Source organism: Canis lupus, chromosome 2, assembly GCF_048164855.1.
Source record: "Canis lupus baileyi chromosome 2, mCanLup2.hap1, whole genome shotgun sequence".
Taxonomy (NCBI): Eukaryota; Metazoa; Chordata; class Mammalia; order Carnivora; family Canidae; genus Canis; species Canis lupus.
This window is the reverse complement of record NC_132839.1, coordinates 75,093,035-75,120,629: the sequence shown is the minus strand read 5'-3', so window position 1 is coordinate 75,120,629 and position 27,595 is coordinate 75,093,035. Positions and strand designations below refer to the sequence as shown.

Here is a 27,595-nt window from a genome sequence, read left to right as displayed (position 1 = left end):
TCTTAAAATATTTTAACTAATAAAAAGAAACTCTCTGTTATAATGATTTCTTTTTCTTAAATTTCAATCCAAGTAGCCAACATATTGTTATGATGATTTCTATGCAAAACCTCACAGAACAGCTCTTAGACTTCCCCCTTGTCAGCCTAGGCTTCTGGTCATGCATTTTCCTGTCCTGTGGTGTCACAACCCACTGAACCTTTGGTGTCCCAGTCATCAAATCTCTACTCCCATGGAGGTTAGAAATTTCTGTGGCACAGAGAGACAACCACTCTTCTTCCAAGATGTTTAGCAACTGTGTAAACATGCACACACGTCCATATAAATTAAGCTTCTATCCAGATCATGTGGAAACGACATGGTCAGCTGCTGAATTTTCTGAGGAGGTACCTATTAAATAAATAGATATAACAATAAAAGCCCATTTTAACATCCAATTTTAATTACAACACAAAATTAAACATCACGTTTATGTTGGCCAGTTTTAAGAATGATGATTCCCTTGATATTTTTATAGAAAAGAGTTAATTAATAACTGTTAGAGAAACAAGGATAATGAAGGCTTAATTAATTATTCAAACTGCCCTGGAGTCCTTGTTTTAATCTCTTCCTAAGCCATTCATTTAGTTCTGTGCCTTCTAAGGCTCAAGTTTTTTTCCTGTCACTCAAAGCAACAACAGAGGACTCCTTAAATTATGTTAGAAACAGATCAGCTCCCAGCTAACATGCAGTCCACCAAAGAAAGGAAAGAAGAAGGAAAGACTAAGTCCTGGGGCAAATTAACCCATGGTGTACATGGTTGGATTCACCCTCAAGCTCTAATGCAATGATGCAAACACCAGAAACCCACAGCTTGTTTGTTTGCAAGAAGGTTGGAGAGAGGGAAGAAGGAATCCCTAGGCTGTTAAATAAGGCCATATTTAAATGGCCTTTAAAGAAATAGACCTTATTTTTAATTTATTTTAATTTATATTTAAAGTAATCTCTACACTCAACATGGAGCTCAAACTCACAACCCCAAGATCCAGAGTCTCATGCTCTACTGACTGAGCCAGCTAGGTGCCCCAACCTTTATTTTTTTAGAGCAGTTTAGGTTTACCGCAAAATGGAATGGAAAGAAAACATAACTAAATAGGAAATGCAGATTTTCCCATATACTTCCTGTCCCCACCCAAGCACAGGTGACCCCACCATCAACACCAGAGTGGTATATTTGTTATAGTCGAGAAACCAACACTATAATCTCGAAACCAACACTGACAAACCAATGAAGCCTATAGTTTACCTTAGTGTTCACGCTTAGTGTTGTACATCCTATAGCTTTGGGTATATAATAACATGTATCCGCCGTTATAGTATATAGAATAGTCTCAGTGCCCTAAAAATCCTGTGTGCGCTGTTATTCATCTTCTCCCCACTAAACCTTGGCGACCACTGATATTTTTTATTGCTCCCATACTCACACCTTCTCCTCTCTCTCTCTCTCTCTCTTTTTTTTTTTTACTTACACCTTTTCCAGAAGGTCTTAGTAGCTGTAACCTGCAGTCAATAGGCTCTTCAGATTGGCTTCCTCCACTTAGCCATATGCATTAAAGTTTCCTCCATGTTTTTTCATGGCTTGATAGGATCCTGATTTTTAAAAGAATCTTTTCTATTATTATAGTCGAGTAGGTATTTATAGATACATATGCCTTAACTCTTTAGAGAAACAAAGTATACTTCTACTTACTTCCTGAAATGACTCTCTCTCTCTTCTACATCCTCGGAGGGTCCAGGAGGGTACAGGGATCCTCTAGAACCTACAGCTGGCTGTTCACTGATGTATTTAGTGTCTATCATAGACCACTGTTCCAAACACTAGGGCTGGGCAACATCCCCAACACTTAGTGGTGCAGTGCCATCATTTATTATGCTCACAGATTCTGTGGGTGAAGAATTTGCACATGACAAACCAGGGACACCTTGTCTTGCCCTCCCATGTCTGATGCCTCAACTGGAAGACTTGAAGTCTACAGGATGGAATCATTGGAAGGTCCCTTCATTCATCTGTCTGGCAGTGGAAGCTGGCTGTCAGCTGGGGGCATCGTTTGCTCCCCACAAGCTAGTGGCTGGTTTCAAGGGTGAGCATCCCAAGGGAGGTGGCGTCCAGCAGAAGCCTTATTTCTTTTTATAATCTAGCCTTGGAAATCAAGCTTTCTGCAGGATTCTATTTGTGGAGGCAGTCACGGAGCTGCCCCTCCCCACCCATCCCCGAGGGGAGGGGAAATAGATCCTGCCTTGGGGAGGGGAATGGAACGTTTGACACTGGAAATATTGCTGCTGCTATTTTTGAAGAATATCGTCACCTTTGTATGGTGAGGACTTTGCTAGGTGCGGGGATTTTTGGGTAAAGTCATGGTTTCTGACCTCAAGACCAGAGAAAGGGCACATGCAGCCTGGGTATGGATACAGGCAATACCACTAACAAATTTTAAGTTCTCGGTTAGCAAATAACCAGGGTGCTTTGGACAACAGGAACAACATCACAACCCGAATTTGGGGTTTCAAGAAAGGTTTCATGGGGAAACTCTAGACTCTCATGCAATACAGATGTAGCTCTCTGGGACCCACTTCGACGTGGGCCTCAAGGTTTCCTCTGCTGGCCCAGAACCTGCCTGAGTTCTCCCCACCCAGTGGCTTGTCACAGGTCAGTCTTCCTGAGAAGGACATGATGTGGGCTGCCTTCCACACCTCCTACGAGGTGGCAAGAGGGGCCAAACCCGTGCAGAGGCAGCGCCTAGACCTCTGGGGTCACCCAGAACTGTGGACAGCATTAGCATGTCACAGAAATGAGCTTGTTAGAATTAACTGCTCAACCAGGTGATGTCACAAGTGGTCTGAGGTCAAAAATGACAGAAGCCGTAAGGGCTGAATTGCTTAATGAATATTTTTATCTCTCTTCTTCCTACCTGCCCCGAGTTTCAGAGAAGACTCAGGAGAGCACTTGTTTGGAAAAAAAAAAAAAAATTTTTTTTTTTTTTTATCTAGTTTGCACCTTCATTTTACAGAGGGGAAACTGAGAGCCAGAGAGAGAATCAAGTGACTCCCTCAAGATGACCAAACTGAAGGTTGGCTCGGTGTGGGTTTTTTTCCACACCATACAAAGCCCTAGAAAACATTTCTTGGAAATGTGTGAACAAATGTTCAGTCTGTCGTGGGGTTTTGGAAGATGATCATCCCATCAATTCCCTAATTCATGAATTAGCATTTGGGATGCCACAGAGGGAGACATAGGCGGGATCCCTGCTTCTCGTTGGTGGCCACCCCACATGCAAGGACCCCCAGTCCTCCCCGCTCTCCCTCCTTCCCACCCTCCCTCCTGCCCGCTCTCCCTCCACTGCCCCAAAGCAGACTCAGCTCCCTCAGAGCTGTGACAGGCCATTGAGGCTGCATGAATGATATAGCCTTTTAATTTGCTTTTAATTACTGTGGCCTGGTAACCCTTCCAAAGACCCTTCACGGAGAGTAGTTTTATTTTTCCACTTATTAACCTCATTCACTAGACTGGAAAAAGAATTCCCCATCCCTCAAGACCTCCCCTTTCATCCTCCTGATTCCCCCTCCCCGCTTTTTTCCAGCACCAGGAAAGTCATGTGTGTACAACCAGAGCCAAGTATACAGTGGTTTCAAACACAAGCCTGTTTGGAGCAGAAGCCCATGGGATTGTCGTATTTCAGCCTCCAGAGATGGCCCCCTAGGCCTGGCTCTGTGAGAGGGAGGGGCCCAAATGGCCTTGGATTCAGCACAAATCTGGGGGTGGGGTGGGGAAGGAGAGGGCCTGTCATTTGACACTGTCTGTTGCACTTGGCCCTGGGCCTCTTTCCCCTTTCAGGCCTCTCTGGATGCCCTGACGTGACTAGTACTGCATTGCCTGAAATGCCTGGCTCCTCCGTGAAGTATACCAGCAATCCCAAAGGTTTGGGGAATTCCATTTGCTCTGAGAATGCTGCTTTTTATAAAGCTCCTCCTTCTAACACACACACACACACACACAACCCTTGCACAGCTTCAATAGTGTGTTAACTATGTATTTGCTAGTTGTTTTTTTAAAGTATTTGTTGTTTTCATGGTTTACACAGCAAACCTAAGAGACTAGGCAAGCAAATCATTTGAATTAATGCAAAAGCTTGACAAGGTTAAGAGGCAAATACAGTTTCATGGTTATAGCCCTGGATATTGGACAATGAGTTTGAATCCTGGCTTCACCGTTTGTGATCTGGGACAATTTATTTAATCTCTCTGCACTTCTCTAAACATCAGTTCCCTTATATATAAATAGTTATAATAATAATACCTCCTTCAGAGAGTCATTGTGAATTTGAATGTATTCTATACATATAAAATGCTTAGGACAGTGCCTGGCACATGGTAAGGATTATATAAATGGTAGCTATATGATAAAGATTGCTGGCTTTGAGAGCAACATACAAAAATTGATCATGTTCTCTCTATATATGCAGCAAATAATTAAAAGATGTAATTTTTAAAAGATTACATTTAAATCACAGCATAAAAATAAAATTTCTAGGAATAAATCTAACAAATGATTGCATGCTATAAGAAGAAAATTATAAAACTTTGCAGAATGCAATTAGAAGCCCTCCATTGGGAGGAAGACTTATTATCTTGAAAAACCTCTTTCCCCCCATATTAATCTTTAATTCAAAGAAATTCCAAACAAAATATTGATCGATATTTTTAGTGTGCATATGTGGAACTTGATAGGTTGATTCTAAATAAAGATTAAACATGGAATAATTGAGAAGGGCAATATCAGCCCTGAAGTTGATGAACAGAATAATGAAACAGAAGAGAGAATCCAGAAAGGCACTCTGGCATTTATGGAAGCTTGGTCTATGGCAAAGGTGGCATTACAGGTCAGTGGGAATAGGATGAACTATTCAAAAAATAAGGCTGCAGGGGCACACAGGTGGCTTAGTCTGTTAAGCGTCCAACTCTTGGTTCTGGTTCAGGTCATGATCTTAGGGTCTTGGGATTGAGCTCCCCCATCCCCACCCCCATGGGCTCCATGCTCATCAGGAAGTCTACTGGAGATTCTTTCTCCCTCTCCCTTGGCCCCTCGGAGGCCCTGCTCACATGTGCACACACATTCTCTCTAAAATCAATCAATCAATCTTTAAAACAAACAAACAAACAAAACCAAGACTGAGCCAATTGGTCAGCCATTAGCAAATATTCAAAGTTGGGTGCCCACTTCAATGTGAAAAGCAAAATAAAAAGGACTATCTTTACCATATTCCTGGGTCAAAGAACCAGAAATTTCTTTTTTTTTAAGATTTTATTTATTTATTCATGAGAGAACACAGAGAGGCAGAGACATAGGCAGAAGGAGAGCAGGCTCCTCACAGGGAGCCGGATGTGGGACTCGATCCTGGAACTCCAGGATCGCACCCTGAGTCAAAGGCAGTGGCTCAACCACTGAGCCACCCAGGCGTCCCAGGACCAGAAATTTCTTAAACAAGAGGTAGACAACACAAACCATCATGGCAAAGATGGATAAAATTAACTATGTTGAAATTAATTTCTGTTAACATTTTATTACTTTCTGGCTAACCAAGGTAGGTTAATGGTCCTAATTTTGCACCCTCTACTTGCAACAGGATACAAATACGCCAATGCCCTTTCAATGGGGACTTTGTGGTGCCTGCATATAGAGTAAAGCAGAATACATATCCCCGCACGAGTGAGTTTAAGTTTGACCATGTGACTTGGTTTGGCCAACGAAATGCAGACTAACATGTATAATGCTCGACAGAGATTTTAAATGTGCTTGTGTGGGCTACCTTGCCCCATACCATCTACCATGAGAAGAGCATGCCCTGAAGAGCTGCTTCTGTCTTCAGATGAGAGGCACGTGGAACAGACCTAACCAGACCTGAAGTCTGAAACACAACTGCCCCAGCTGACCCAAACTACTGTGACTTTGGAAAATAAATTCTTGTTGGTATAAACAACTGAGAATTGAAGGGTTGTTTTTTACACAACATATTCTAGAAATAGTTGCATAGCATATTAACTTCAAGTTTTTTTTTTGGGAGGGGGAAGGATGTCAAGGGCTCACAGAATCAGTGAAATGGAGACTTGGAAACAGGAACTAGGATATTTCTGGAGGATAGAATTTAAAACAATTTTTTAAATTTAAATTCAATTAATTAACATATAGTATATTATTAGTTTCAGAGGTAGAGTTCAGTGATTCAGCAGTCTTTTACATCATGTGCCCTCCTTAATGCCCATCACCCAGTTACCTCCTCCCCTGGAGGATAGAATTTGAAGACCACCAGGAAATCTAAAAGAAGCTGCTCCGGAAGAAGACCAGGGCACCAGTGTGGAGATAAAATAGAATTATTTTCTATTTCTTTGATCCTTTGGTCAAGATTGAAATACAGGAAGAGAGCATGCAATTATCTACTGTTCTAAGAACCTGGGCCACTGGGCAGTCCCAGTGGCGCAGCGGTTTAGCGCCGCCTGCAGCCCAGGGTGTGATCCTGGAGACATGGGATGTCAGGCTCCCTGCATGGAGCCTGCTTCTCCCTCTGCCTGTGTCTCTGCTTCTCTCTCTCTGTGTGTCTCTCATGAATAAATAAAATCTTAAAAAAAAAAAAAAAAAAAAAAAAGAAGAACCTGGGCCACCTCTCTACCCATTAACCAGAAAGTGCCAGAATCTTGGTCACTGTCTCACAGACTATATCCAGTGGGAAGAAATGATGCCTAAAAAGGAAATAATGTATTTTTAGGAAGAGGGAATTGATACTGGGCAGCCAGAAACAAGAAACGGCTAAGACTCATGCTGACCAAGCTACTTCTTCCAATAAGGGCCAGTAGAAGAGAATACCCACCAGCATGTGCACTTATGTGGTCAAATCAGTAATTATATTTTTTACAGTAAACCTCCGTTTGCTCTTAAGAGAAGGCTGTCAAACTTCTGTGTCTACGTAGGATCTAACACTGCATTCCAAGTGACTTAACCAAGGCGAGACTTCCCAGGGAGGGTCACCCTAGCCACTAGCTGGCCTCGTAGAGGTCTCCTCTGAGGCCTGACAACCCAGAGGACACGAGGAATAGTCTAGACAGCATAGGAGACATGAAGAGAATAGCGACAAGCAAGTGATTAGTTGGTGTAAGATTTTGCTTTGAAAGCCAAGGTAATCAGAATGGGCTTTATCTCATGTAGCCAGCTGGGCATAATTGGAGTTAATTTTGAGTTGGAGACTAACCCAAATAAATAACTGTGCTTTAGGAAAATTATTCTTCCTAGGGTGTATAGGTTGGAGAACAGAACAAAGAGATTGGCCATGGACACTATAGTGTAGCTTTTCAAGCTAGAGGTGTAGCCATTGGTAACTTCCTTGAAGTCAATGTCCTCATCTGCTACTCCCCAAAGTCTGCCATCCAAGGCCAAGGCAGGCCTTGATCCTCTTGTGGATCAGAGCCCAGATAAAATCAGGTGTGTTCAGGATTGTATGGTATGGCATCAACAATAGGGTTGCTTCTACATTGGGGATTCCCAGCCTGTGGGCTACGAATCCTTTGGAGAGCCTTGGAGCTGTTGCAAGAAGCCAAAAGTCTCTCTGTGCCCAAGCACAGCCTGAGGCTGAGTAAGATAACAAACCTTCTACATCTGCACTACTCTTCCCCAAAATATGTATTGTATGAAGCCATCGAGCTTCGTTCAATGCAAATTTATTTTCGAGAGTTACGAGATTCATCATAATAGTTTCATGTCGGTCTAGATATTTCTCAACCAACAACGACTACTAACAAAATTAGTGGATGAGGATCCACAAAACAGAGATAATATACTATCATCTGCCTCGCTGGCTTGTGGAGTTTAAAGGACTTCATGCATGCAGGCACTTAGACCAGCCCTTGAAACAAATGTTCAGTAATAACCATATTATATCGTGATCGTCATCCTCGACAGGTGAGGACCACTCATCTAGGTGATCTCCAGAACCATCTTGTGCCTCTGAGTTTTAATGGCTTTGTGAATTTTATGAAAAGTCTAGTGAAGGGTGAAGAAATGCTTTGAGATCTGTTGTCCTGCTGTTTCAGCTGCCCACCAGCCGTCCTAAGCTCCAGCAGAAGGCATCCTTCAAAGAGGGCCCGGATCCCTTCCGTTGACAGCGTGGTGGAGAGAGACCCGTGGGCGCTGGTACAACGGTCACCTGTCGCTCCAGGGATCCAGGGATGAACCAACCCGCTGCCCTCAGGTGCTGCTTGTCCCCCACGGAAAGCACAACAGCAACTACCAAGGCGACCACAAGGTGTCGCTGTGATCCCAAAATTTCACCCAAGGGCACGCCCTTGGGGGCAAGACTTGAATTCATTTTTCGAGTTTCTTTTCCAAGTTTCTCAAACCTTATTGTACGTAGGAATCACGGGGCGGGGGGGGGGGGGTGTTAAAATGCAGATTCTAATTCAGTAGGTCTGGGATGAATCATGAAATACTACATTTTTAACAAGTTTTCAGGTGAGGCCGCTAACAAGCTCTCAGGTGTGATGCTGAGGCTGCAGCAAGGTTCCGGCTTTCAAGGACTTTCCCTGGTTTCCACTGTTGATCCTTTTCTTTCTTTCTTCCTTCCTTCCTTCCTTCCTTCCTTCCTTCCTTCCTTCCTTCCTTCCTTCCTTCCTTCCTTCCTTTCTTTCTTTCTTTCTTTTCTCTTTTCTTTCTTTCTTTCTGTCTTTCTTTCCTTCTTTCTTCTTCCTTCCTTTTCTTTCTTTTCTTTCTTCCTCTCTCTTTCCGTCTTTCTCCCTCCCTCCCTTCTTTCTCTCTCTCTCTCCCTCCCCCCTCTCTTTCTGTTTTCTTTCTTTCTTTCTTTCTTTCTTTCTTTCTTTCTTTCTTTCTTTCTTTCTTTCTTTCTTCTTTCTTTTTTTTCTTTTCCCACTTATTTCTGATTGGAGACAGGAATAAGAATTGAGTAGACCCAAAAAGCAGCTTCACTCTCTGCCTTTCCGAGGTAGCAAAAGAGGAAAAAGAAAGAAAACTGGGAAAACAGCAAAAGAAAAATCAGGGCAGCTCTCTTGCAACATCCCAACGCCCTGAGTCCCTTGCAGGTCCGCTCTCTGAAGACTGACTACTGGGACAGGTGCCCCGGGTCAAGGTGAGCTCTGGAGAGGGTCAGAAAGGTTTTTCCCTGTAGTTCTTTCTCCGGCACAAGGGCCCATTAAGGAATTTAGAGCAGACTTTCCGAAACACTGGGCGGTCAGGAGCTTCAGCAAACACTGTAAAGCCACCGGTTCAAGGCCAGGCAGGGTTTCTCATAGAGCCCGACTAATTAGGTTGCAAAGAGCCAAGCTGAGAATTGAAGAAGTGAACTAACAGGAAGAGACGCTTTGCTGACGGTGTTGCTGTTGCATGCCCAACGGGGTCTATTTTCATGTGGTGAACTTCTGCTTTCCATCCCCGGTGAGGAGGGAACCAGTGAAGTGAAACTGGTGAACCCCAGGGCGTTTGCCTTCCACCGGGCCGGCCGTTGCTTTAAGGTTAGAGGCGCGCTGCAAAATGAGAAGTTGCAGGATAGTGGGCGCCTGCCAGCTTGCTCTCTCTCTCTCTCTCTCTCTCTCTCTCTCTCTCGGTCCTTTTCTCTCTCATTTTCTTTTTTTGTTGTTATTTGGTTTGGTTTCTCCTTTTTAATGACCTCCGTATATCATTTTTGTTCTTTCTAGTTTGGGACCTGAAGCTAATTTTTGGGGGGTTTTGTTTTTGGTGGGTTTTTGTTTTTGTTTTTGTTTTTTTGTAGCTAAGTTTTAAGACCGAGAGATGTAAAAATTAAAAGCGAACTGCTGTCCTTTCAGGTTTTAGCTATAATATCAAGTCAGTTGCAAGCTGATCGAGCTTCCTGCTTATTTGAAAGCCTAAGGAAGATGTTGGGTCTAAGGTTTTCTAAGGTTCTGACAATGGAGAATTTGTTCATCCTCACCCCACCCTCATCCTCTTGTGGGCCTCCTTATGGGGCAAACGTCTCCATCCAATTTGCCTAATAAAATATGTAGCAGTGTGTTCTAACTGAAACCAAACTGGGAATAAAAGTTGGGCTAGTTGGATGATGTTCACTCCTCCCCGTTTCTGTGTGTATATTAATATGCATAGGTGGGAGGAGGAAAGAGTACTTGGTGGGGGCAGGGGGCAGGGTTGCAAAGGAGAGGTAAAAGGAATAAGGAAAGTGGGAGGGATGAGGTGCTAAGCATGCTCCTTGGCCCCTGGAGTGGTTCGGAGCTCCCACAAATGTTAGGAGTGACTGCTGAACAAATAGATTTCATGAGAGGCTCAATAAAACTCTGGATCCCAGCACCGAGGCTTTGGAGTGCTGAGATGTGCACACTTGGTTTTGAGGACAGAGGGTTTTTTTTCTAATCTTGGGCAACATATGTAGTTCAGCTATTTGTTTTCATTTTATAACCCAAACATGCTTGGCTTGGGGGAGCAGATTTTTTGAAGTTTTGTTTTTTTTAAGATTTTATTTATTTATTCATGAGAGACACAGAGAAAGGCAGAGACATAAAGGGAGAAACAGGCTCTCTGCAGAGACCCTGAGGCGGGACTCGATCCCAGGACCCTGGAATTACCACCTGAGCCAAAGGCAGATGCTCAACCACTGAGCCACCCCGGTGCCCTGATTTTTTTAACTTTCTAAAGAATAAATTTTTTTTTAAATTTTAATTCAAATTTGCTATATAAATTGTAAAGACTGAGAAAGATGACATGACTTTGTGGTCTCTATACAATTATGAGCCCTGGAACGATAATGGACAAAAACTGAAAGGGAAGCAGCAAAGGATCAAAATTAATTTTTGCCTAATTGGCTAAGTATTCACAACTAAACACTCATAAATTTATTACTAAGCATCAAAACGTTTAGTGATTTTTTCACTTCTACTTTTCAGAAAAATATTATAGAAAAGAGCCCAAATGAGTATTTGGCAATGTTTTAAAAATGAACAGAAATTTTTATTTTCATATTATAATAGTTATAGAAAGTTTTCACCAGTTAGGTTGATTACACATACTCCTAGGACTATTTTTATTGTAATGAATATGCAGTGTTTTTCCTCTTAGTGGGTTTTAATCATGAAGTTTTCTGAGGTTGTGTATATAACCACTTTTTATTTTTATTTTTAAAATTTTATTTATTCATGAGAGACACAGAGAGAGAGGCAGGCTCCCTATGAGGAGCCTGATGCAGGACTCAATCCTGGGACCCCAGGATCACAACCTGAACCGAAGGCAGACTCTCAACCACTGAGCCACCCAGGTGCCCCTAGCCACTTCTTATTTTTTTTTTTAAAGTTAATTGGCTATTACAGATTTGGTGGTTTATGATGTATATTTATGTGCATCCAGTTGAGTAATTTTCAGTTTTATTTTTAGAGGTTTATCTGTTTTCTAACAGGGTTATTTAATATGACACTAAATTTCAAAGTATTTTTAAATAAGCTGTAAACACTAGTATGATTGTCTTATTTTTCTCTCCTAACTGTTTAAATTGAGACATGATTGACGTACAACATTACATTAGTTCAGGTGTAAAACATGATTTGAAATTTGTATATACTGTGCAATGATCACCACAATAAATTTAGTCAACGTCCATCATCGTATATAGTTACAAAACCGTTTTTTCTTGGGATGAGAATTTTTAAGATCTACCCTATTAGCAACTTTCAAATATGCAATACATTGTTATTAACTATAGTCATTATGCTGTACGTTACATCCCTAGGACTTTTTTTATAACTGGCAGTTTATACCTTTGCTTCCCTTTACCCATTTCACCCACCACCCGCCAGCTTTTGGCAAACATGAATCTGTTCTCTGTATCTATGAGCTTGGTATTTGTTTTTTTGTTTTTTTGTTTTTTTTTTTTCATTTTGTTTTTTAGATTCTACATATAAGTGAGATCATACAGCATTTGCCTTTCTCTGTGTGGCTTATTTCGCTTAGCTCAATGCCTCTAGGTCCATTCATGTCACAGATGGCATGAGGTCCTTCCTTTTTTATGGCTAATATTCCATGATAGATTTATACCAGACTTTCTTTATCCATTCATCTATTAATGGACACTTTGGTTTTTTCCATATCTTGGCTATTGTGAATAATGCTGCAGTGAACATGGCGGGGGTAGGGGGGGTCCAGATATTTTTTCAAGTTAGTGTTCTCACTTTCTTTGGAATCGCTGGATCATATGGTATTTCTATTTTTAATTTTTTGGGAAACTGTCATACTGTTTTCCTAGTGGCTGCACTAATTTACATTCTCACCAACAAGGAATTCCCTTCTCAAGGGAGTGAGAATTCCCTTTTCTCCACATCCTTGCCAACACTTGTTATTTATTATCTTTTTGATAATGGGCATTCTAACAGGTGTGAGGTGATATCTCATTGTGGTTTTGATTTGCATTTCCCTGATAATGAGAGATGCTGAGCATGTTGACTTGGTGAGATTTTGGATTCCAGCATTGCAGCTTTGGAATGCTGAGATGTTGACACCCTTTTTTGGGAAGCATGACTCTTTTCCTTACCTCAAGGATAAATTAATTGGGGATTATTGGGAGAAAACACCATAGCATGGACAGCAACATCATCTAAGAGGCCCCTTCACTCAGCAGTGTCAATAGTGCAAGGCTCTTTCAAGGGCTTTGAAAGGCCCCATTTCTAGCCACCTGAGTTAGCTAGATTGTGCAGACGACTATGGTGGTGCCAAATGGGGAATGTAGCTGACAATGTGACATGTGAGCAGAACTGAGCCTCCTTGGGATCTCCTAACACTATACACAGGGACCTTTACAGGAGGGCAAGAAGTCCTGTTTAAGCAGGTGGGGGTAAGACAAGAATTTGGGGTCATTGATGTTGATGTGCTTTATTTTAGCCACAGTGAAGCCTGGCAGCATTTGGGTTATACACTGAATGATGAGAATCACTCTTAAGCAACAAGACACCTCCATCCAAAAATACAGTCTAGTATTTTACAATCTAGTCTAGTAGGAACAAGCATCTTCATGGTGAATATAAATATGAATGAAACCAATAGTTAGCAAACTCTTGGGAGGCGGTGTAGCATGGTAGATAGGAAAGCAGGCACTACAATCAGACTGCCTTGCATTTCTGTCATTTATTAGCCATAAACCCTTAACTTTTGGGCACCTTGGGTACTTTGTTACATGAGACTAATGATAAAGTTTAACTCATAGATCTATGAGAATTAGCAAGTATAACTCATGACATCCTTAGAACAGTGTCTGGCACATAAAAACCTCAAGAAGTGTTGGCAGTCTGTATTGTTACACACATGGCCATCATACTAATAACAGTATCAGGGAGACTGACTCAACTCTTTTCCAGAAATCAAGGAATCAGGAGGAGGTTGAGGGCTGATGGGTCTCTGGATCTCCCCAGGACTACTGAGTCCTGGAATCAAAAGAAGACATTGGTCCTAATGGACAATTAGAGCTAACCTTGTGTATATATAGCTTCTTTCTCTGCCCTATTTTTTCCCCAGGGCCAAAGGTACTGCTGCCAGGAAGTTAAATATTTCAGATCATTAGGTTTAGAAAGTTCTGAGACATAACTAAAAATCTAACTTCTTCCTTAGGGAGAACAGAACTTAGTAATGTGGAGCTTTTACCCATCATGACATAAAATAAGAAACACCTCTCTTTCTTTCCATTTTTTATAAAAACCATAGGAGGAATATCTAACAACCTTAATACAGTGGTACTAGAATTTGCCTTTGCCATTCTGTGAGATCCATGGGTCTTACCATTGAATTTTGCCACCTGACCCATTAGGACCTGAGACAAAACTCTCCTGCTGTCAACCACTTACACTAAAACCAACCCAAGTTAAGCAGCCAAGAAATAAGAAGCAAGGTAAGTTCTGGTTGCATAAGGTAGGATATTCTCCTTCCCAGAGCTGTCTCCAGGGAGTACAGGGCCCTGGGAAAAGATTTTTTGCAATACAGAGCTCCTAACTCTACAAATAATTTGATTTAAAAATGTTTCAAAATACATGGACCCATGAGAAGTATAGTGTTTTATTTATGAAGATGGACAGAGAAGATTTACTTATGTATTGTTAATTGTCCTGTTGGCATGTTGAAAGATTCTCTGTAGGATCCAAGCACCATCTCTTCCGGTTCAAATTCAGGAACCATCCCTTCAGGCATTGTATTGTCCAATGCATTCTCCCTGGTTCAATTTATATGTCCCATCAGGAGAAAATGGTAGCATTGCTGTAATCACAAGGACACAGGTCTTCAGAGCCTGTTTACATTAAACAGTATAGCTCTTCTTTCCTCTCAAGTTCCCCAATAGCATGTCTATAATACTGGTCACACGTTTAACCATGATACTGTATCATCCATCCACACTGCCTTCCAATGACACTTTCTAAAAGGTTGGTACTGTTTCACTGATGCAAGCCTTCCCCAAAATACATAGGTAACTGTGAACCATTTTTGGTTTTGGCCCTTTTACCATTCAGAATTTTATGGTATAAACAGAGAACAAAGTATTTTCCAGTCTTGTCTTCTCTTGGACTCTTGATGTAGTAATCATTGCATTTCCAGAATGGGAGGTCTTTCGGTGTTGACCAAACCCTTGCCTTCCACACACTAACACCAGTGGGGAGGTCAGGTGAGGGGTTCATGTCTGAAGACAGAAGCACAGTTCCATTCCTGCAAGATATGTACTTCCTTCTTCATGGCTTAAGACAGGGAGAGCACAACATCACCACATCAATGGCAGATAAGAGAGGATATTGATTGGAAGGCCCACTGGTGTTCAGTCTTGAAAACCATCCTTGAAGGACTACCTAACACATGACACAGAATCTACAGCAATGGTGATTATCATTCTGAATGCCAGAGGTTGGGGGAAGAGGAGGAGTGCAAGGTAAAAGACACCTCCCACTATGCTTGCTATCCTAAGGTTCTACTGACAAGAGGTGGCACCACAGTCAAAACACAGATGGACAAAGCCCAACCGGTGGCCCAAACCCAAGAGTTGTTGGTAGACTATTAACAGCTCTGACCCTGGAAGTCATCTTGTGTTGGATGTGAAAGTCACCCCAAATTAGTGTGTTCACCACTCTGGTGGCCCAATCTTGGGTTATCCCACACTACATCAGCCAGTAGGAGTGATCTGCTTGCCAAATTGTCCAACTCACATTTGGGCCCAACCACCAGACTCTGAGAGGACCATGTAGGCATGAGTTCCAGAGCTCCTCATGTGCACGGCAGAGGATCAGAAAGCATCTTTAAGGGGACAAATGAAGACCAGGATCCATGTGGGTCTGGGTCTGAGCCAGGGATATCTCACTTAAAGAACATTGCCAGTCTTGGCTGTACCAGACCCTAAGAAGGATTTAGAAATTCAAGGAAAGACCTCCAAAGAAAGAGTTGGGGGATGGAATAGGGGAAGAGTGTGAGACAGTAGGGAGAGACTGCAGAGTCCAGGCACAAATAATTATGGACAGTATAAGCAGGATATTCAAGGAGCCCAATCCAGGGCCCCATTGTAGAGAATGGAAATGAAAGGATCAAGATAAAATCAAATGCAAAAAGTAAGAGGCACCTTGTCCTACATTGGAAAGAAAATCCTCTTCAGTCTAGGAGTTAAAAGACTGATGTTTGACTTCAGGCTTAGGAGAGTCATTTAAAATTCCAAAGCCTCAATTTTCCACTTAAAAGTGAGAGTTATACTCCATAAGCTCTAAACTCTCACTCAGTTTAAATATTCCTAGTCTGTGCTTTTCTGGAACCGTTCATTATAATTCACAAAGGAGTTGAATCTCTGGAACATTTGCCATAAACTACATTTAAAACTCTTCTCCCTCGAAACCACTTGGAATTAGAGGATTATAATCCCAGGTTAGTATAGACCTCTTTGGCATGTTTACAGACTATAGAACACTGTCAACATTGGACCAGTGGCATCCTGACAAGATTGTCATTTATCTGCAGAGATGCACAGTTGTGGTGAAGGCACCCTGAAGACCTCAAGACAGACTTGAACATTAGTAATAGAGCTCAGTCTCCTAGGGGTAAAAAAGTGGAAGAAGCTCCAGGTTGACAAATGGCAAGGAAATGAAAAGGTCTTGCTGTTTCACAAGACCTGAAGTCATTTTCAACACATGATCAGGGTCTTTACGCTCAGTCCCACTATAGCATGCAGTCTTGTGTAATGCTTACTTCCTAATCAATGTCATTCTTGAGCACAGTGGGTCTCTCAATGAATATGAGATGTCTTGGGTAAAATATATCATCAGGTTTGCATGAGGCTAGGTTCTACTTCTAGCACAAGTCCCAGCATTAAACTTATGCAAAATTCATTTTCTGCTATGAGCCTTAAGAGTCAAAGCCAAGTAAATTAGGACATTTTTGGTGGTATCCAAGTTTCTGAGAAAGGAATAGTACAGTGGTCTGATAGGTAAGATTGAAGGGTAGTCCAACTGCTGAAACAAGAAATTGCTGAGAGCTATGCCTAACACGTTTGTTTGTTTTTTTTTTTTTTTAGTTGTGATCAAATATACTTATTTTTAAAACTGTATTACTAAACTTCAGATTCTACTATAGAATGACTCAATTCTGGGTGACTTCAGGGCTAGTGTCACCTACTTTACATGCTCCCAATTAACTAATATTTAAAGGTAAGAGTCTCACACAGAGTAATTTACTCAAAATTTACAAAATCCTCCAACAGCATCTGTCTGACTCCTCCAGAAGCCACAAATCACACTAATAGCAGTGGCCCAGATGCTGAGAGCCTGGTTGGAAATGCATTCTCCCCATTCTCTGCTCTCCCTGCACTGTGGTTTCCTTGGGTTTCCCCTTCTACCAAATAGACTATGGGCTCATCAGTGGGGGGAGAAGAGAGACACTCAGCCTCAAGGCTACTGAGCTCTAACTCCTCGGAGTAGACTGGTCATTAGCTAAATGGTACCACAGCCTGGCTTGTAGATTGACACCCGACTCTGTCCCTATACTCCAAGGTTGACCATTTTGATTACAATTTCTCAAATGACTACTAGCATGAGAATTCATAAGACCGCAACTGTAAGGAAATAAAATAGATGCAGATCCCAATTTTACCCTGCTTAGGAGATTAGTTTTATTAGATTGAATGGAATGAAGTAGATGTTCTTATAGGTCAAGAGCAACCACATACTGGCAATTTCATGTGATTCAAGCTATACTCAGAAATCCTTCAATTCTAGATTCTTGTTCTTCTCACCTTTTTATCCTGAAGCCAGTTGGGTCCCTGCTAAGTTCCTCTAGCTTACCTAACATAAACATTCATTGACACCTTCCCTGAACCAAGGACTGAGCAAATAGATGCTGAAAATAAGGACAGAGGGAAGTCTGTCCTAGCCTTTGAGGAGCTCATAGTATAATAAGAAAGGGAAACTTTAAAAACATAAATGATCTGTTTGGTGATAGAAATATGTCTGAAGTGTTATGTGGCATCAAGGAACATCATACTTGGAAGTGAGGAAGTTTTCTTTTTCTTTCTTTCTTTTTTTTTTTTTTGTGTGACGAAGTTTTCAAAAAAAAAGAGTTGACATTTGGATTGTCCTTGAAGGAGATGTAAGATACCCTGAACAGTCCATCATGATATCAAACGCTAGGGTCTGGGAGGCAGAGAAAGAGACTGAATGTTCTGGGGAAGGGCCGATAACCTGATAGGGCTCAATGATAGGATGCAGGGAGGTAAAAGGAGATTGGTGTCAGATCTTAAATAAGTAGGGCCATTTTCTTCCTTTATAGTAAGTACGTAAGCCTATAGAAACTACAGAAAAATTTCTCATCAGGGGAAGTAGCATTTTTTGAAATATAATCTTGCAAAATTTAAAAAGGCTTGTTTTTATTCTATGACTGATGAGATTAGAAAGGAAGAATCAAGCAAAATGAGTAGGATGTGTAGGCTTCAAAAAATCTCTTTGCTGTTTTTTCTACCTACAAAAGAAATACAGATTCACTTAAAGCAATTCCAATGTTACAGAAATATACAAATAGAGACCTAATGTTTTCTGTAATACAAGCTCCCAGATCCAAGCCAGTGTTACCATACCATTGTACTGGTAGAGATTCATTTAGACTTTTATTTCAATATGTAAACCATCATATTAGTATAATTTTATCCATTCTAGTAAATATAGAACTACCTCATTTTTTTAATGGCTGTGTAATATGTTGTTGCATTAATGAACTATGATTTATTGAATCAATCTTTATTCTATGGAAATGTGAGCTGTTTTCAATTTTTCATGATTATAAACAATGTTAGGATGAAAATCTTTTTACATAAGCCTTTGCAAATTTGTGATTTTGTAGAATATATTCTTAGAAATCCTTCCAGGAACTGACATGAAAAAATAATCATTTTTCATCTTAATGACATTGACAAATTACCATCATAAAGACTGTATCAACTTCTATCCCAACAGTGTATGCAGGCCCCAATCTCCCTAGGGGAAGGGAGGATTTTATAGGCAGTCAGTTCTTATCAGAGAGATTGCAGAACCTTGAGACTCTTCATTCAGCCCCACAAATGTCTGTAGTTCATACATCTCTCTGGTTTCTAATAAGTTAGCATTAATAGCAGCTCGAAGATTTGCCCAAAAAAGTCCACATATACGCCTATCCTTGGGCCATTCCAAGTATGCTTTCTTTTCCATAAGAGCTTTCAGCTTAGGATACTTGGTAGGAATGCAGTAGAGTGGAATGGGTTCCAGTAAGATAAAAATTATGTAATCAGAATTTTCATGGAAGAGACTGTGGTGGGCGAAGTAAAGTTCATAATGGCACCACTCACTCTGGACAAAGTTGGGAGACAAAACAAAGATGGACTTATAGCTTTTCTCAATGCAGTTCATGATATTTTCAATAATGCTCTTGCCAGGGTCAAAGTTTCCCTCATGAAGGCAAATCAATTTCTCTTTCTTCTCTAGATTGGGGATTAATTCGTGCTTCACCCAGGTAGAATCATGTTCACTGTATGCAATAAACACATGGAACTGGACATTTCTCTTGAGCTGTTCTTGGGTTGTTTTTCTAATCCTCTGCAATGTCCATTGACCTAGCATCCTGAGATACCAGGGCAGATCAAAGTAGAAGCAGCAGAAGGCCACAGCCATCCCCAGAACTAGCATAATAACCACAATGGTGACAATCAACAGAGTTGTGTTACACGATAACTCAGGAAGATGAACGTCCTTTAGCAGAGTCCCCTTTAGAGTCAAAGGATATTCACAGATATATGAATCTAACCATCCAATCATCATGCCCTCTGAATATTCTTCAAGCTGAATGAAATCTCTTAATTCACAAGTACACCGGAATGGATTTCTTCCTGCATTCAGAATCTTAACTTCCTGACAGCTCTGAAAAAAATCCAGAGATGGGCTGAGAATTAAGTTCATTTCAATGTTCAGAATTGAAAGTTTTCTGAAATGACTGCATCCTGGAAGATCAGTTAGAAAATTAAATGCAAGATTTAACTCTTGCAAAGACTTCAGATGAATAATGTCTTTAGGGACAGTTTGAATTTTGTTATTATTCAAGTCAAGTATTTGAATATTTCTGGGCAAGCACCTGAAAACAGAATCAGCAAATTTGTTGGATGACAGGTTCATAGTGATCAAGGTTTCTGGCCAAAAGCAATTTTCACCATTTTCATGTTGTAACAGATTCTGGCTCAGATCTAAGTGCTTCAAGGATGTGTTGTTGGCAAAGAAACTCACTAAAGAAAACGTCTCCAATTTATTGCCCTTCAGAATGAGAGTTTTCAAATGAGGTAATTGGATAGGTTGCTTGAACAGGTCATCCGTTAAGATATTATTAGCGAAATTTAAATATTGGAATCTTGTAGGATATATAGGAAACAGCATATATGGCATTTGTGCATCTGATATAGTCAGGTTTTCTATATCCATTTTGGTAAAGAGCAAGTAGACTCTCTCCTGTGGAATATAAAAAATTCTGAACTGTACATGCTCTAATTTTATAGTTCTCATTACAGTGTTTGAGTAATCAAATGAATAGTGGTCGAGATAAACCTTGCCTCCAAAAGTCAGATGTTGGATTTGGAAGCATTCTACTGACGTATGCCAAACAAATTGGAAGATGAGGAGAAGGTCATCCCAGAGTAAATCAACTTTATTAAGTAATAAAATAGATGTCTTGGAATTCTCTAAAGTAAGATTTTTTTGAGTTCCATAACTTGCAAATTGGCTTTTGCCATCTATATTTGTCATTTCTAGTATTTTTGAAGTCTTGATTCCATCATGCAAAAGAACCCAGAAATTTGTGTTCATTGGTAAAACAATGTGAAGTTTTGTTGTGTTTAAGATGGGCAGGCTACCTTCTTCATAGTGAGAAAGACTTCTCAATCCTAAGAAGACAGTTTTTAGATGCAAATGAGCAATTTTCTGGAAATTTGATTTTTGTATTTTTGCCCCACTCAAACCTAGGATTTCCAAATGTGACATGTTGCCAGTCTCCTCACAGATAGGCACGGTGTCAAAGTCATTGAAAGAAAGATCCAAATGCCTGAGACCTGCCAGTGAATACCAAGTTACAATCTTCAATCTGTTGTAAGACAAATCTAAATATCTTAACTCTCTGTTAAATTCAAAGATCTTGATATTCAGCTCTTGAATTCTGTTATGGCAGAGAATCAAAACCTTCAGTTTAGAGACAGAACGAAAATCTGAACTCTGGAGTTGAGAAAGGAGGTTGTAGGATAAATCCAGTGTGGTTGTGGTTGGGGTCAAGTCTGCAGGAATTTTTCTTAGGGACATGTTGGAGCAATTGGTTGTCAACTCCCTTTCTTCTGGCAGCTTCGAAGCCCAGCCCTGCACTGATATAGCAATACTACAAAATATATAAATGCTTCTGATACGTTTCATTGTAATTCCAAGAATTTTACCACTGGTTCCCTCATATGAATGATGAAGATGAACTCAAAATCCTAGAAAGATATTTAGATATATATTTAAAATATTAAGTGGTTATGTTGTTTGTTAAATCTTGTAGGATTATAGTTTTATTTATTTATAATTTAATACCTTATTCTTTTATTAAAATGAATATTAATATTAAAATGAATGAATGGAGCCCAAGGTGGGGCTTGAACGCATGGCCCTGAGATCAAGACCTGAGCTGAGATCAGAGTTGGACACTTAACTGACCTACCCAGATGCCCCAGTATAGATTATTTTTAATGCCAAGAATTGACTCTATTCACCAAGAGTTTGGAACAGGGTTCCAACCTATATATTAAATCTTTGACTTGATCTGAGAGTTTGGGTTATAGATTACCAAGCTATATACACTGTCCCATTGTTCTGAGGAGCTGTGTGTGCGTGCGCCCATGTACCTGTGCAGGCATAGTGTATATATATGTATACCTGTGCCATATCCCTATCGCTGAAGCAAATGAGGATTCCCAGAAGGGAGATATATAATAGTTCGTAGAAGTGCCTGTCTCCTGGTTCAACTTAGGAGCTTCATTGCCAGATCGTACTCAACACTCTCCCTTACGTGCCATTTTGATAGCTGGAGGCTTTAAGACAATTGAAAGTAAACAATTTTAAGACTTTATTCTTGTAGAGAAGTTTAAGGCTCACAGCAAAATTGAGGGGAAGGTACATATGGAAAAGGTGATTTTCCATATCACCCCCCCTCCACACATGCACAGCCTCTCCTATTATCAACATGCCCCATCAGCGTGGCACATTTGTTACAATTGATGGACCTACACAGACACGTCGTCATCACTCAAAGTCCATAATTGATATTACAGTTCACACTGTTGGTGTTGGACATTCTATGAGTTTGGACAAATGTATAATGACATGCATTTATCATTATGCATACATTCACTGCCCTAAAATTCCTCTGTGCTCTGCCCATTTGTCTTCCCCCTGCTCCACACCCCTTGGCAACCACTGATCTTTTTTTTTTTAATAATTTTTTTAAATTTTTATTTATTTATGATAGTCACAGAGAGAGAGAGAGAGAGAGGCAGAAACACAGGCAGAGGGAGAAGCAGGCTCCATGCACCGGGAGCCCGACGTGGGACTCGATCCCCGGTCTCCAGGATCGCGCCCTGGGCCAAAGGCAGGCGCCAAACCGCTGCGCCACCCAGGGATCCCGCAACCACTGATCTTTTTATTGTCTCCATAGTCTTATCTTTTTCAGAATATCATATAGCTGGAAACATACAGTATGTAACTTTTCCAGATCAACCTCTTTCACTTACTTATACACACTTAAAATCCTTCCATGCCTTCACATAGTTTGATAGCTTTTTTTTTTTTTTTTAGCACAGAATAGTAGTCCATTATCTGGATGTATCGTAGTTTCTTTATCCATTTACCTACTGAAGGATATCTTGGTTGCTTCCAAGTTTCAGCAGTTATGACTACAACAGCTAGAAACATCTATGTGCAGGTTTTGTGTGGGTTTTAAGTTCTCGATGAAGTAATTTTTTATTACCAAGCGCTATGGGCTCCTGAATTCATGTCAAGGAATTGTTCCTTGACTTTTATATTTGTGGACATAGAGAGTCCATTGAGCTAATATCTTATTTTTTACAACACTTACTCATATACTTGGAAGGTCCAAAACATAGGAATAAACAGAATAGTTTCTGTCCTTATGGTTCTGTAGGCCTTCAGGTTGATGGCAAAAGCAATCTGGATTACTGCCAAACAATAACAATAATGATGAAAACAGTTTCCATTTCTTGGGGGCTTTCTACAGTGCCAAAATGTATACACTATGGCTACACAGGTACATGGGTGCACGCACACACAGCTCCTCAGAACAATGGGACAGTGTATATAGCACAGAGAGGTCTCACTACACCATATCTTCCCATGGAATATATCTTTTGTTCCTTCTTCTTGTCTATAGGAGTGACCAGTCTAAGGAAAGTGAAGGCCAGTGTGTACTGGACATGGATAAGCAGGAAAATTCTCACCAAGCTATTTACCTTGGCTTGGTGTTTTCCCAATGCCTGGTGTGGGAAAACATAAAGTTTAAGAGTTTATGAATTTAATATTAGAATCTAACCACTTCTCCCCACCTTCCCTACTGACTCCTTTCTTGATAGAGTCCCAGGGGGTCTTTCCTACAAGCCTTGTGCCTCTTCAATCATTTCCTCCCAACAGACAGAGGAATCTTTAAAATGCACTCAAAATCTGCCATTCCTCTACTCCAAATCCTCCACTGGTTTCTTATTTCAACCAGAGGAAAGTCCCAAGTCCTTGAAAGATCTGACATCTTCAATCCTCATCTTCAACTCTTGTCTAGTCATTCCTTACACTTCCCAAGTAGGATCCCACATCAGACTTTTGAACTTGTACTTGCCATCCTCTTTCCAGAATACACTCCTTATCTTAAAGTTATTTTTCTTTCTAACCCTTCTCACCACCTTACATATACATTTATTATTTTGTTTATAGTCTCTCTTGTTTTTTTATTTTATCATTTTTTTAATATTTTAAAATTTTTAAAAAAGATTTTATTTAATTGAGAGAGAGAGCACAGAGTGAGAGAGAGAGAGCATGAGCCAGAAGGGGGAAGGGCAGAGGGAGAGGGAGAAGCAGGCTCCTCCCTGAGCAGGGAGCCCAATGCTGGGGGGTAGGGGTGGGGGCTCGATCCCAGGACCCCAGGATCATGACCTGAGCCAAAGGCAGACACTTAACTGACTGAGCCACCCAGCTGCCCTATCGTCTCTCTTTTCTTATCCCCTTACTAAAATATAAGCTGTGTAGGAATAGAAGTTCTATTGGTTCTATTCACTGCTACAGCCCCAGGGCCCAGAAAAGTTCCTAGCAGAGTAGGTACTTAATACATATCTTGAAAAATGAATATTGGGAAAATCTTACTTCTTCAATTATCTCTGTTCCGTGTTCAAACAACTTGAAATCTGGCTCTTCTCTCAATGTCCTCAGAATTCTGCATCCATGAGTTTCCTCATCTGTAAAATGCAGGTAATAGACTCTCCTCATTGAGTTTGGAATAAATAAATGAGATAATTAATACATAGACATGGTGAAGGGACAAAATAGCTACAACTCAGACAAAAGGAAACCTGGAATATTACTTCACATTCAGTAATCCATTACCCATATTTAAGATGACCTGAATAATTTATTCTGTGTGATGAATCTAAACATTTATATCTATTCAGCAAGTCTGATAGCATCTCCATGTTGACTCTGTCATGCGAATGAGGCAGTGGCCACTTGATGTCTTTTTAGATAACAACTAGCATTCACTGAGCTAAGTAATACTAACTTCATATAGCTTGATCCTTATTCTTACAATAACTGCCTTATAGTGTCAGTGGTATCACTGTTCACCTTCTCCAGATATGGAAGGTGGTGCTTAGGGAGGTCATATAACTGCCCCAGAGTCACAAAGTTAATACATGGTGAGTCCAGCACTTGGTGTCTTAGCAACTCTGCTACCCTGGTTCTCTAGGGTGAGTCAAGGTAAATTTGTTTTCAAATATGTTATAATACCCTAATCACAATGAAATTATATCTCACTAATTCATACTGGTTCTTTAAAGTTTCCCATTATACAGTCCAAGGAACCTAATGAGTAAGTCTGCAAAGGCCACTCAATTTAGGTTTTATATCAATTACTTACAAGGACTGCCAGGGATTGAGCCATTATGTTGAGCCCTATCTTGTTTAAGCTAGTGAATCTTGTTATGGCAGCCAGGCTATATCCTTTTAACTATGTACTGTCACACTTAGAACAAAATCCAAACTCCTGATGTTGGTTTATAACACCTTCCATGAGCTGCTCTTGTTTCTTCTTGGGATCTCACTTCATACCATATCTGTTCTGACCTTGGAGCCTTGTACTAGCTTTAACCCCTCCTTGGGATGTTCTCTCCCCCATCCTTCCTTGGCTGGATGTCTCTTGTCACTTAGATCTTGGCTTAAAGTTTATTCCCTTTAAGAGACCTGACTTTACCACCTAATCTTAAAGTGGCCAACTTGCTATTAGTTCACATCATCTTATTATATCTCTTCAAAACAGAGCACTTACTGCTATCTGAAATCTTAGTTCATTAATTTATTGACTGTCCCTTCCACCTCTTACACCCATGAGAGAAGAAAGGGGCTGATGAGCTTGTTCACTACTGTATTCCCACTCTATAGAAGAGTACACATAGCACAGGCTCAGAAAATACTTTTTGAATGTATATATGAATGAGTGATTTCAATTTTGTATCTCTTAGCACAAGGTGGCACATAATATGCTCTCAAAAATGTTTGTCAAATGAATGAATTTTGTGAATTCCTGATATGGTGCAGTGCAAGATGGTGAGAGAATGAATTTAGTGTTAGGCATCAATAGATTTGTGTTCAAGTCCTATCTTAGCCACTTAGTGGCTATGTCAACAGACTATTTATTTCATTGCCGAAATGTTCCATATTTTCATGTGTAAATGTATTTTGTGCAGAGGCATAAAAGAGATAATGTATAGGAATCACTGTGACCATGTGTAGATTATCACAAATTGTGGCAGTCATCTAGGCCAAGAGCAGGGTGATTTCAGGCAAAAATTTTAAGGGGTGCCAAGAAAGTCAATAATCAAGATAAATAATATTTTAATGAAACATTTTTAAACATTAATTTTAACAAAAATCCACAAGGAACAACATTTTTCATAAAGACAGGATCATTACTACTGATTTTTCCTTTTGTCTCAGGATCCAATGTGGCCCAGGCAGTTAGAGTCCTTAAGCTGACATAAGTGTTTTTAACATTATTGTCTCACAGAGTACTTCAATTTGTAGCTCCTAAGGTTTGGGGCTATGGTCCTTGAAAAATGCAGAATTGCTACCTCAGAAGTCCCCTGAAATGAAGTGTCATAGCTTCCATATTTTACTGACTTCTTCTCCTTACCCAATACCACAACCTCATCTGTAATTTATTCTAAAGAAGGGAGAGGAACTAACTCTTTTTGAACTTCTCTTAATATAATAAAATAAAAAGGTCCTACCTCTCAGTCAATATATGTGCACTATGGCATTTCATTACAACATTTTAAAAAGTAGGGCATAATTTTTTTATGAAAGATGCATTCAATAGGTGTTATTGTATATTACCATATTCCTACTACTATTACTACTATGGTGAGAGGAAGTGAAAAACAGAGAATGACTTTCATTAATAGCTTATGATTTGAAAGTCCAAATCAAAAGACACTATGAAATGACCATTGTGGTTTACCAAAGAACACTCAATCATTGAATTTCTCTTTTCCTGGTGATGCAAAAAAGTAGAGAAGGGGTTAAAACTTCATAGCATGTTGAATGATCTTTGCAACATAAGAAAGAGCAAGAATGACATTTTTTGAGTGCTTCCTATGTGGCTGCATAGAGCAAACGCTTTCACATGCTATTATGTTCAATGCCTTTAACAAGTCACCAAAATGGTAGCTATTTTCATCCCCTATTTCACAAAGGGAGGAGCTAAAACTTAGAGGGTAAGTAACTTACCCAAGGAAACCCAGTGAATAAGATAGAGCATGGATTTGAATCCAGACCTATGTGGTTCCTTTCAGAACCCAGACTGTAGGCATTTCAAAACCTGAAATGAAGTCGTTTAGGATGTGATTACCAACATTGATTCCACTGTCAGGGCTAGCCATCACGGTGGCTTCTTCCTCCCTTCCCACCCCATGTGCCTCTCTGTGAAGTGGCAAGCAGCTGTTATTAGACACTGCTAGGTGTCATAAAGCTCAAGACTTTGCCTACATGAATTCCTAAGTTATGAACTTAGGAACAAGAACTGAAACAGAACTTAGGAAGTACATAGAACTCTAACTCATAACTCAGTATAGGTGGTCTGTGAGAAAGCTCTCCTAGGAATCAAACGCCTAGGTGCTGTTAATCATTCTGTCCTCCGCAGCAGCCACATGGCTATCTTTGGCCACTCTGGACCCCTGCAGGCGACTGAACAAGATCTACACATACAAAATCAATCAGATGTGCTCCTACTTTTCTACATACAACACAAATGCAGAACTTTTAAACTAGTAACGGAGTAACAACTATGCTTTGAATAGCCAAATGGCAGATGTCATTAACATGCATCACAGGAAAATAAAAGCTGGAGAAACCTCACCACAGTGATAGGACCATCCATTCTGGGTAAAAGGACTGACTGGGTTAAATCAGCAACTAGTGAAAGGAAGCCCAAACCTCAAGCACCTGCAAGACAGTTTCTTAGATCCGTAGCCCCCAAGGTCACTCATTTATCTTTAATATAGACAAAATAATAAATATTAAAAGTCTAAGTAAGGCTACTTTCCCCCATCAAATGATCTCTTCTTTAGAAAAGACCCATTCAACCCTTAATTCTTTCTCATGAGTGTTAGAGCAAACCAGGCTAACAGTTCTTACCCCCAGGGCTTGTGGCGGCTCCAGCAGAGCTGCAGGTGTAGATGTGTAGAGGATTCATTGACAGAGCTAGACTGCCTGCAGGGGTGTTGGAATCAAG

General features: G+C 40.4%; 1 protein-coding gene across 3 annotated transcripts; it reads right to left on the bottom strand.

Annotated features, from left to right (window-relative positions):
- On the bottom strand, nucleotides 1-27,595 carry TLR10 (toll like receptor 10). Of its 3 annotated transcripts, none has more exons than XR_012021785.1 (3): nucleotides 27,499-27,595; nucleotides 23,956-24,047; nucleotides 1-390 (listed from the first exon to the last, which is right to left on the bottom strand). XR_012021785.1 is itself a non-coding variant. In XM_072807555.1 (3 exons), the coding sequence occupies exon 3, from the start codon at nucleotides 20,965-20,967 to the stop codon at nucleotides 18,544-18,546; it is 2,424 nt and encodes an 807-aa protein (XP_072663656.1). In that variant the 5' UTR covers nucleotides 20,968-21,029; nucleotides 23,956-24,047; nucleotides 27,499-27,595; the 3' UTR covers nucleotides 14,073-18,543. The 3 variants fall into 3 exon arrangements, 1 of the variants encoding a protein (XP_072663656.1); XR_012021784.1 differs by lacking the exon at nucleotides 1-390 and adding an exon at nucleotides 14,073-14,290; XM_072807555.1 differs by lacking the exon at nucleotides 1-390 and adding an exon at nucleotides 14,073-21,029.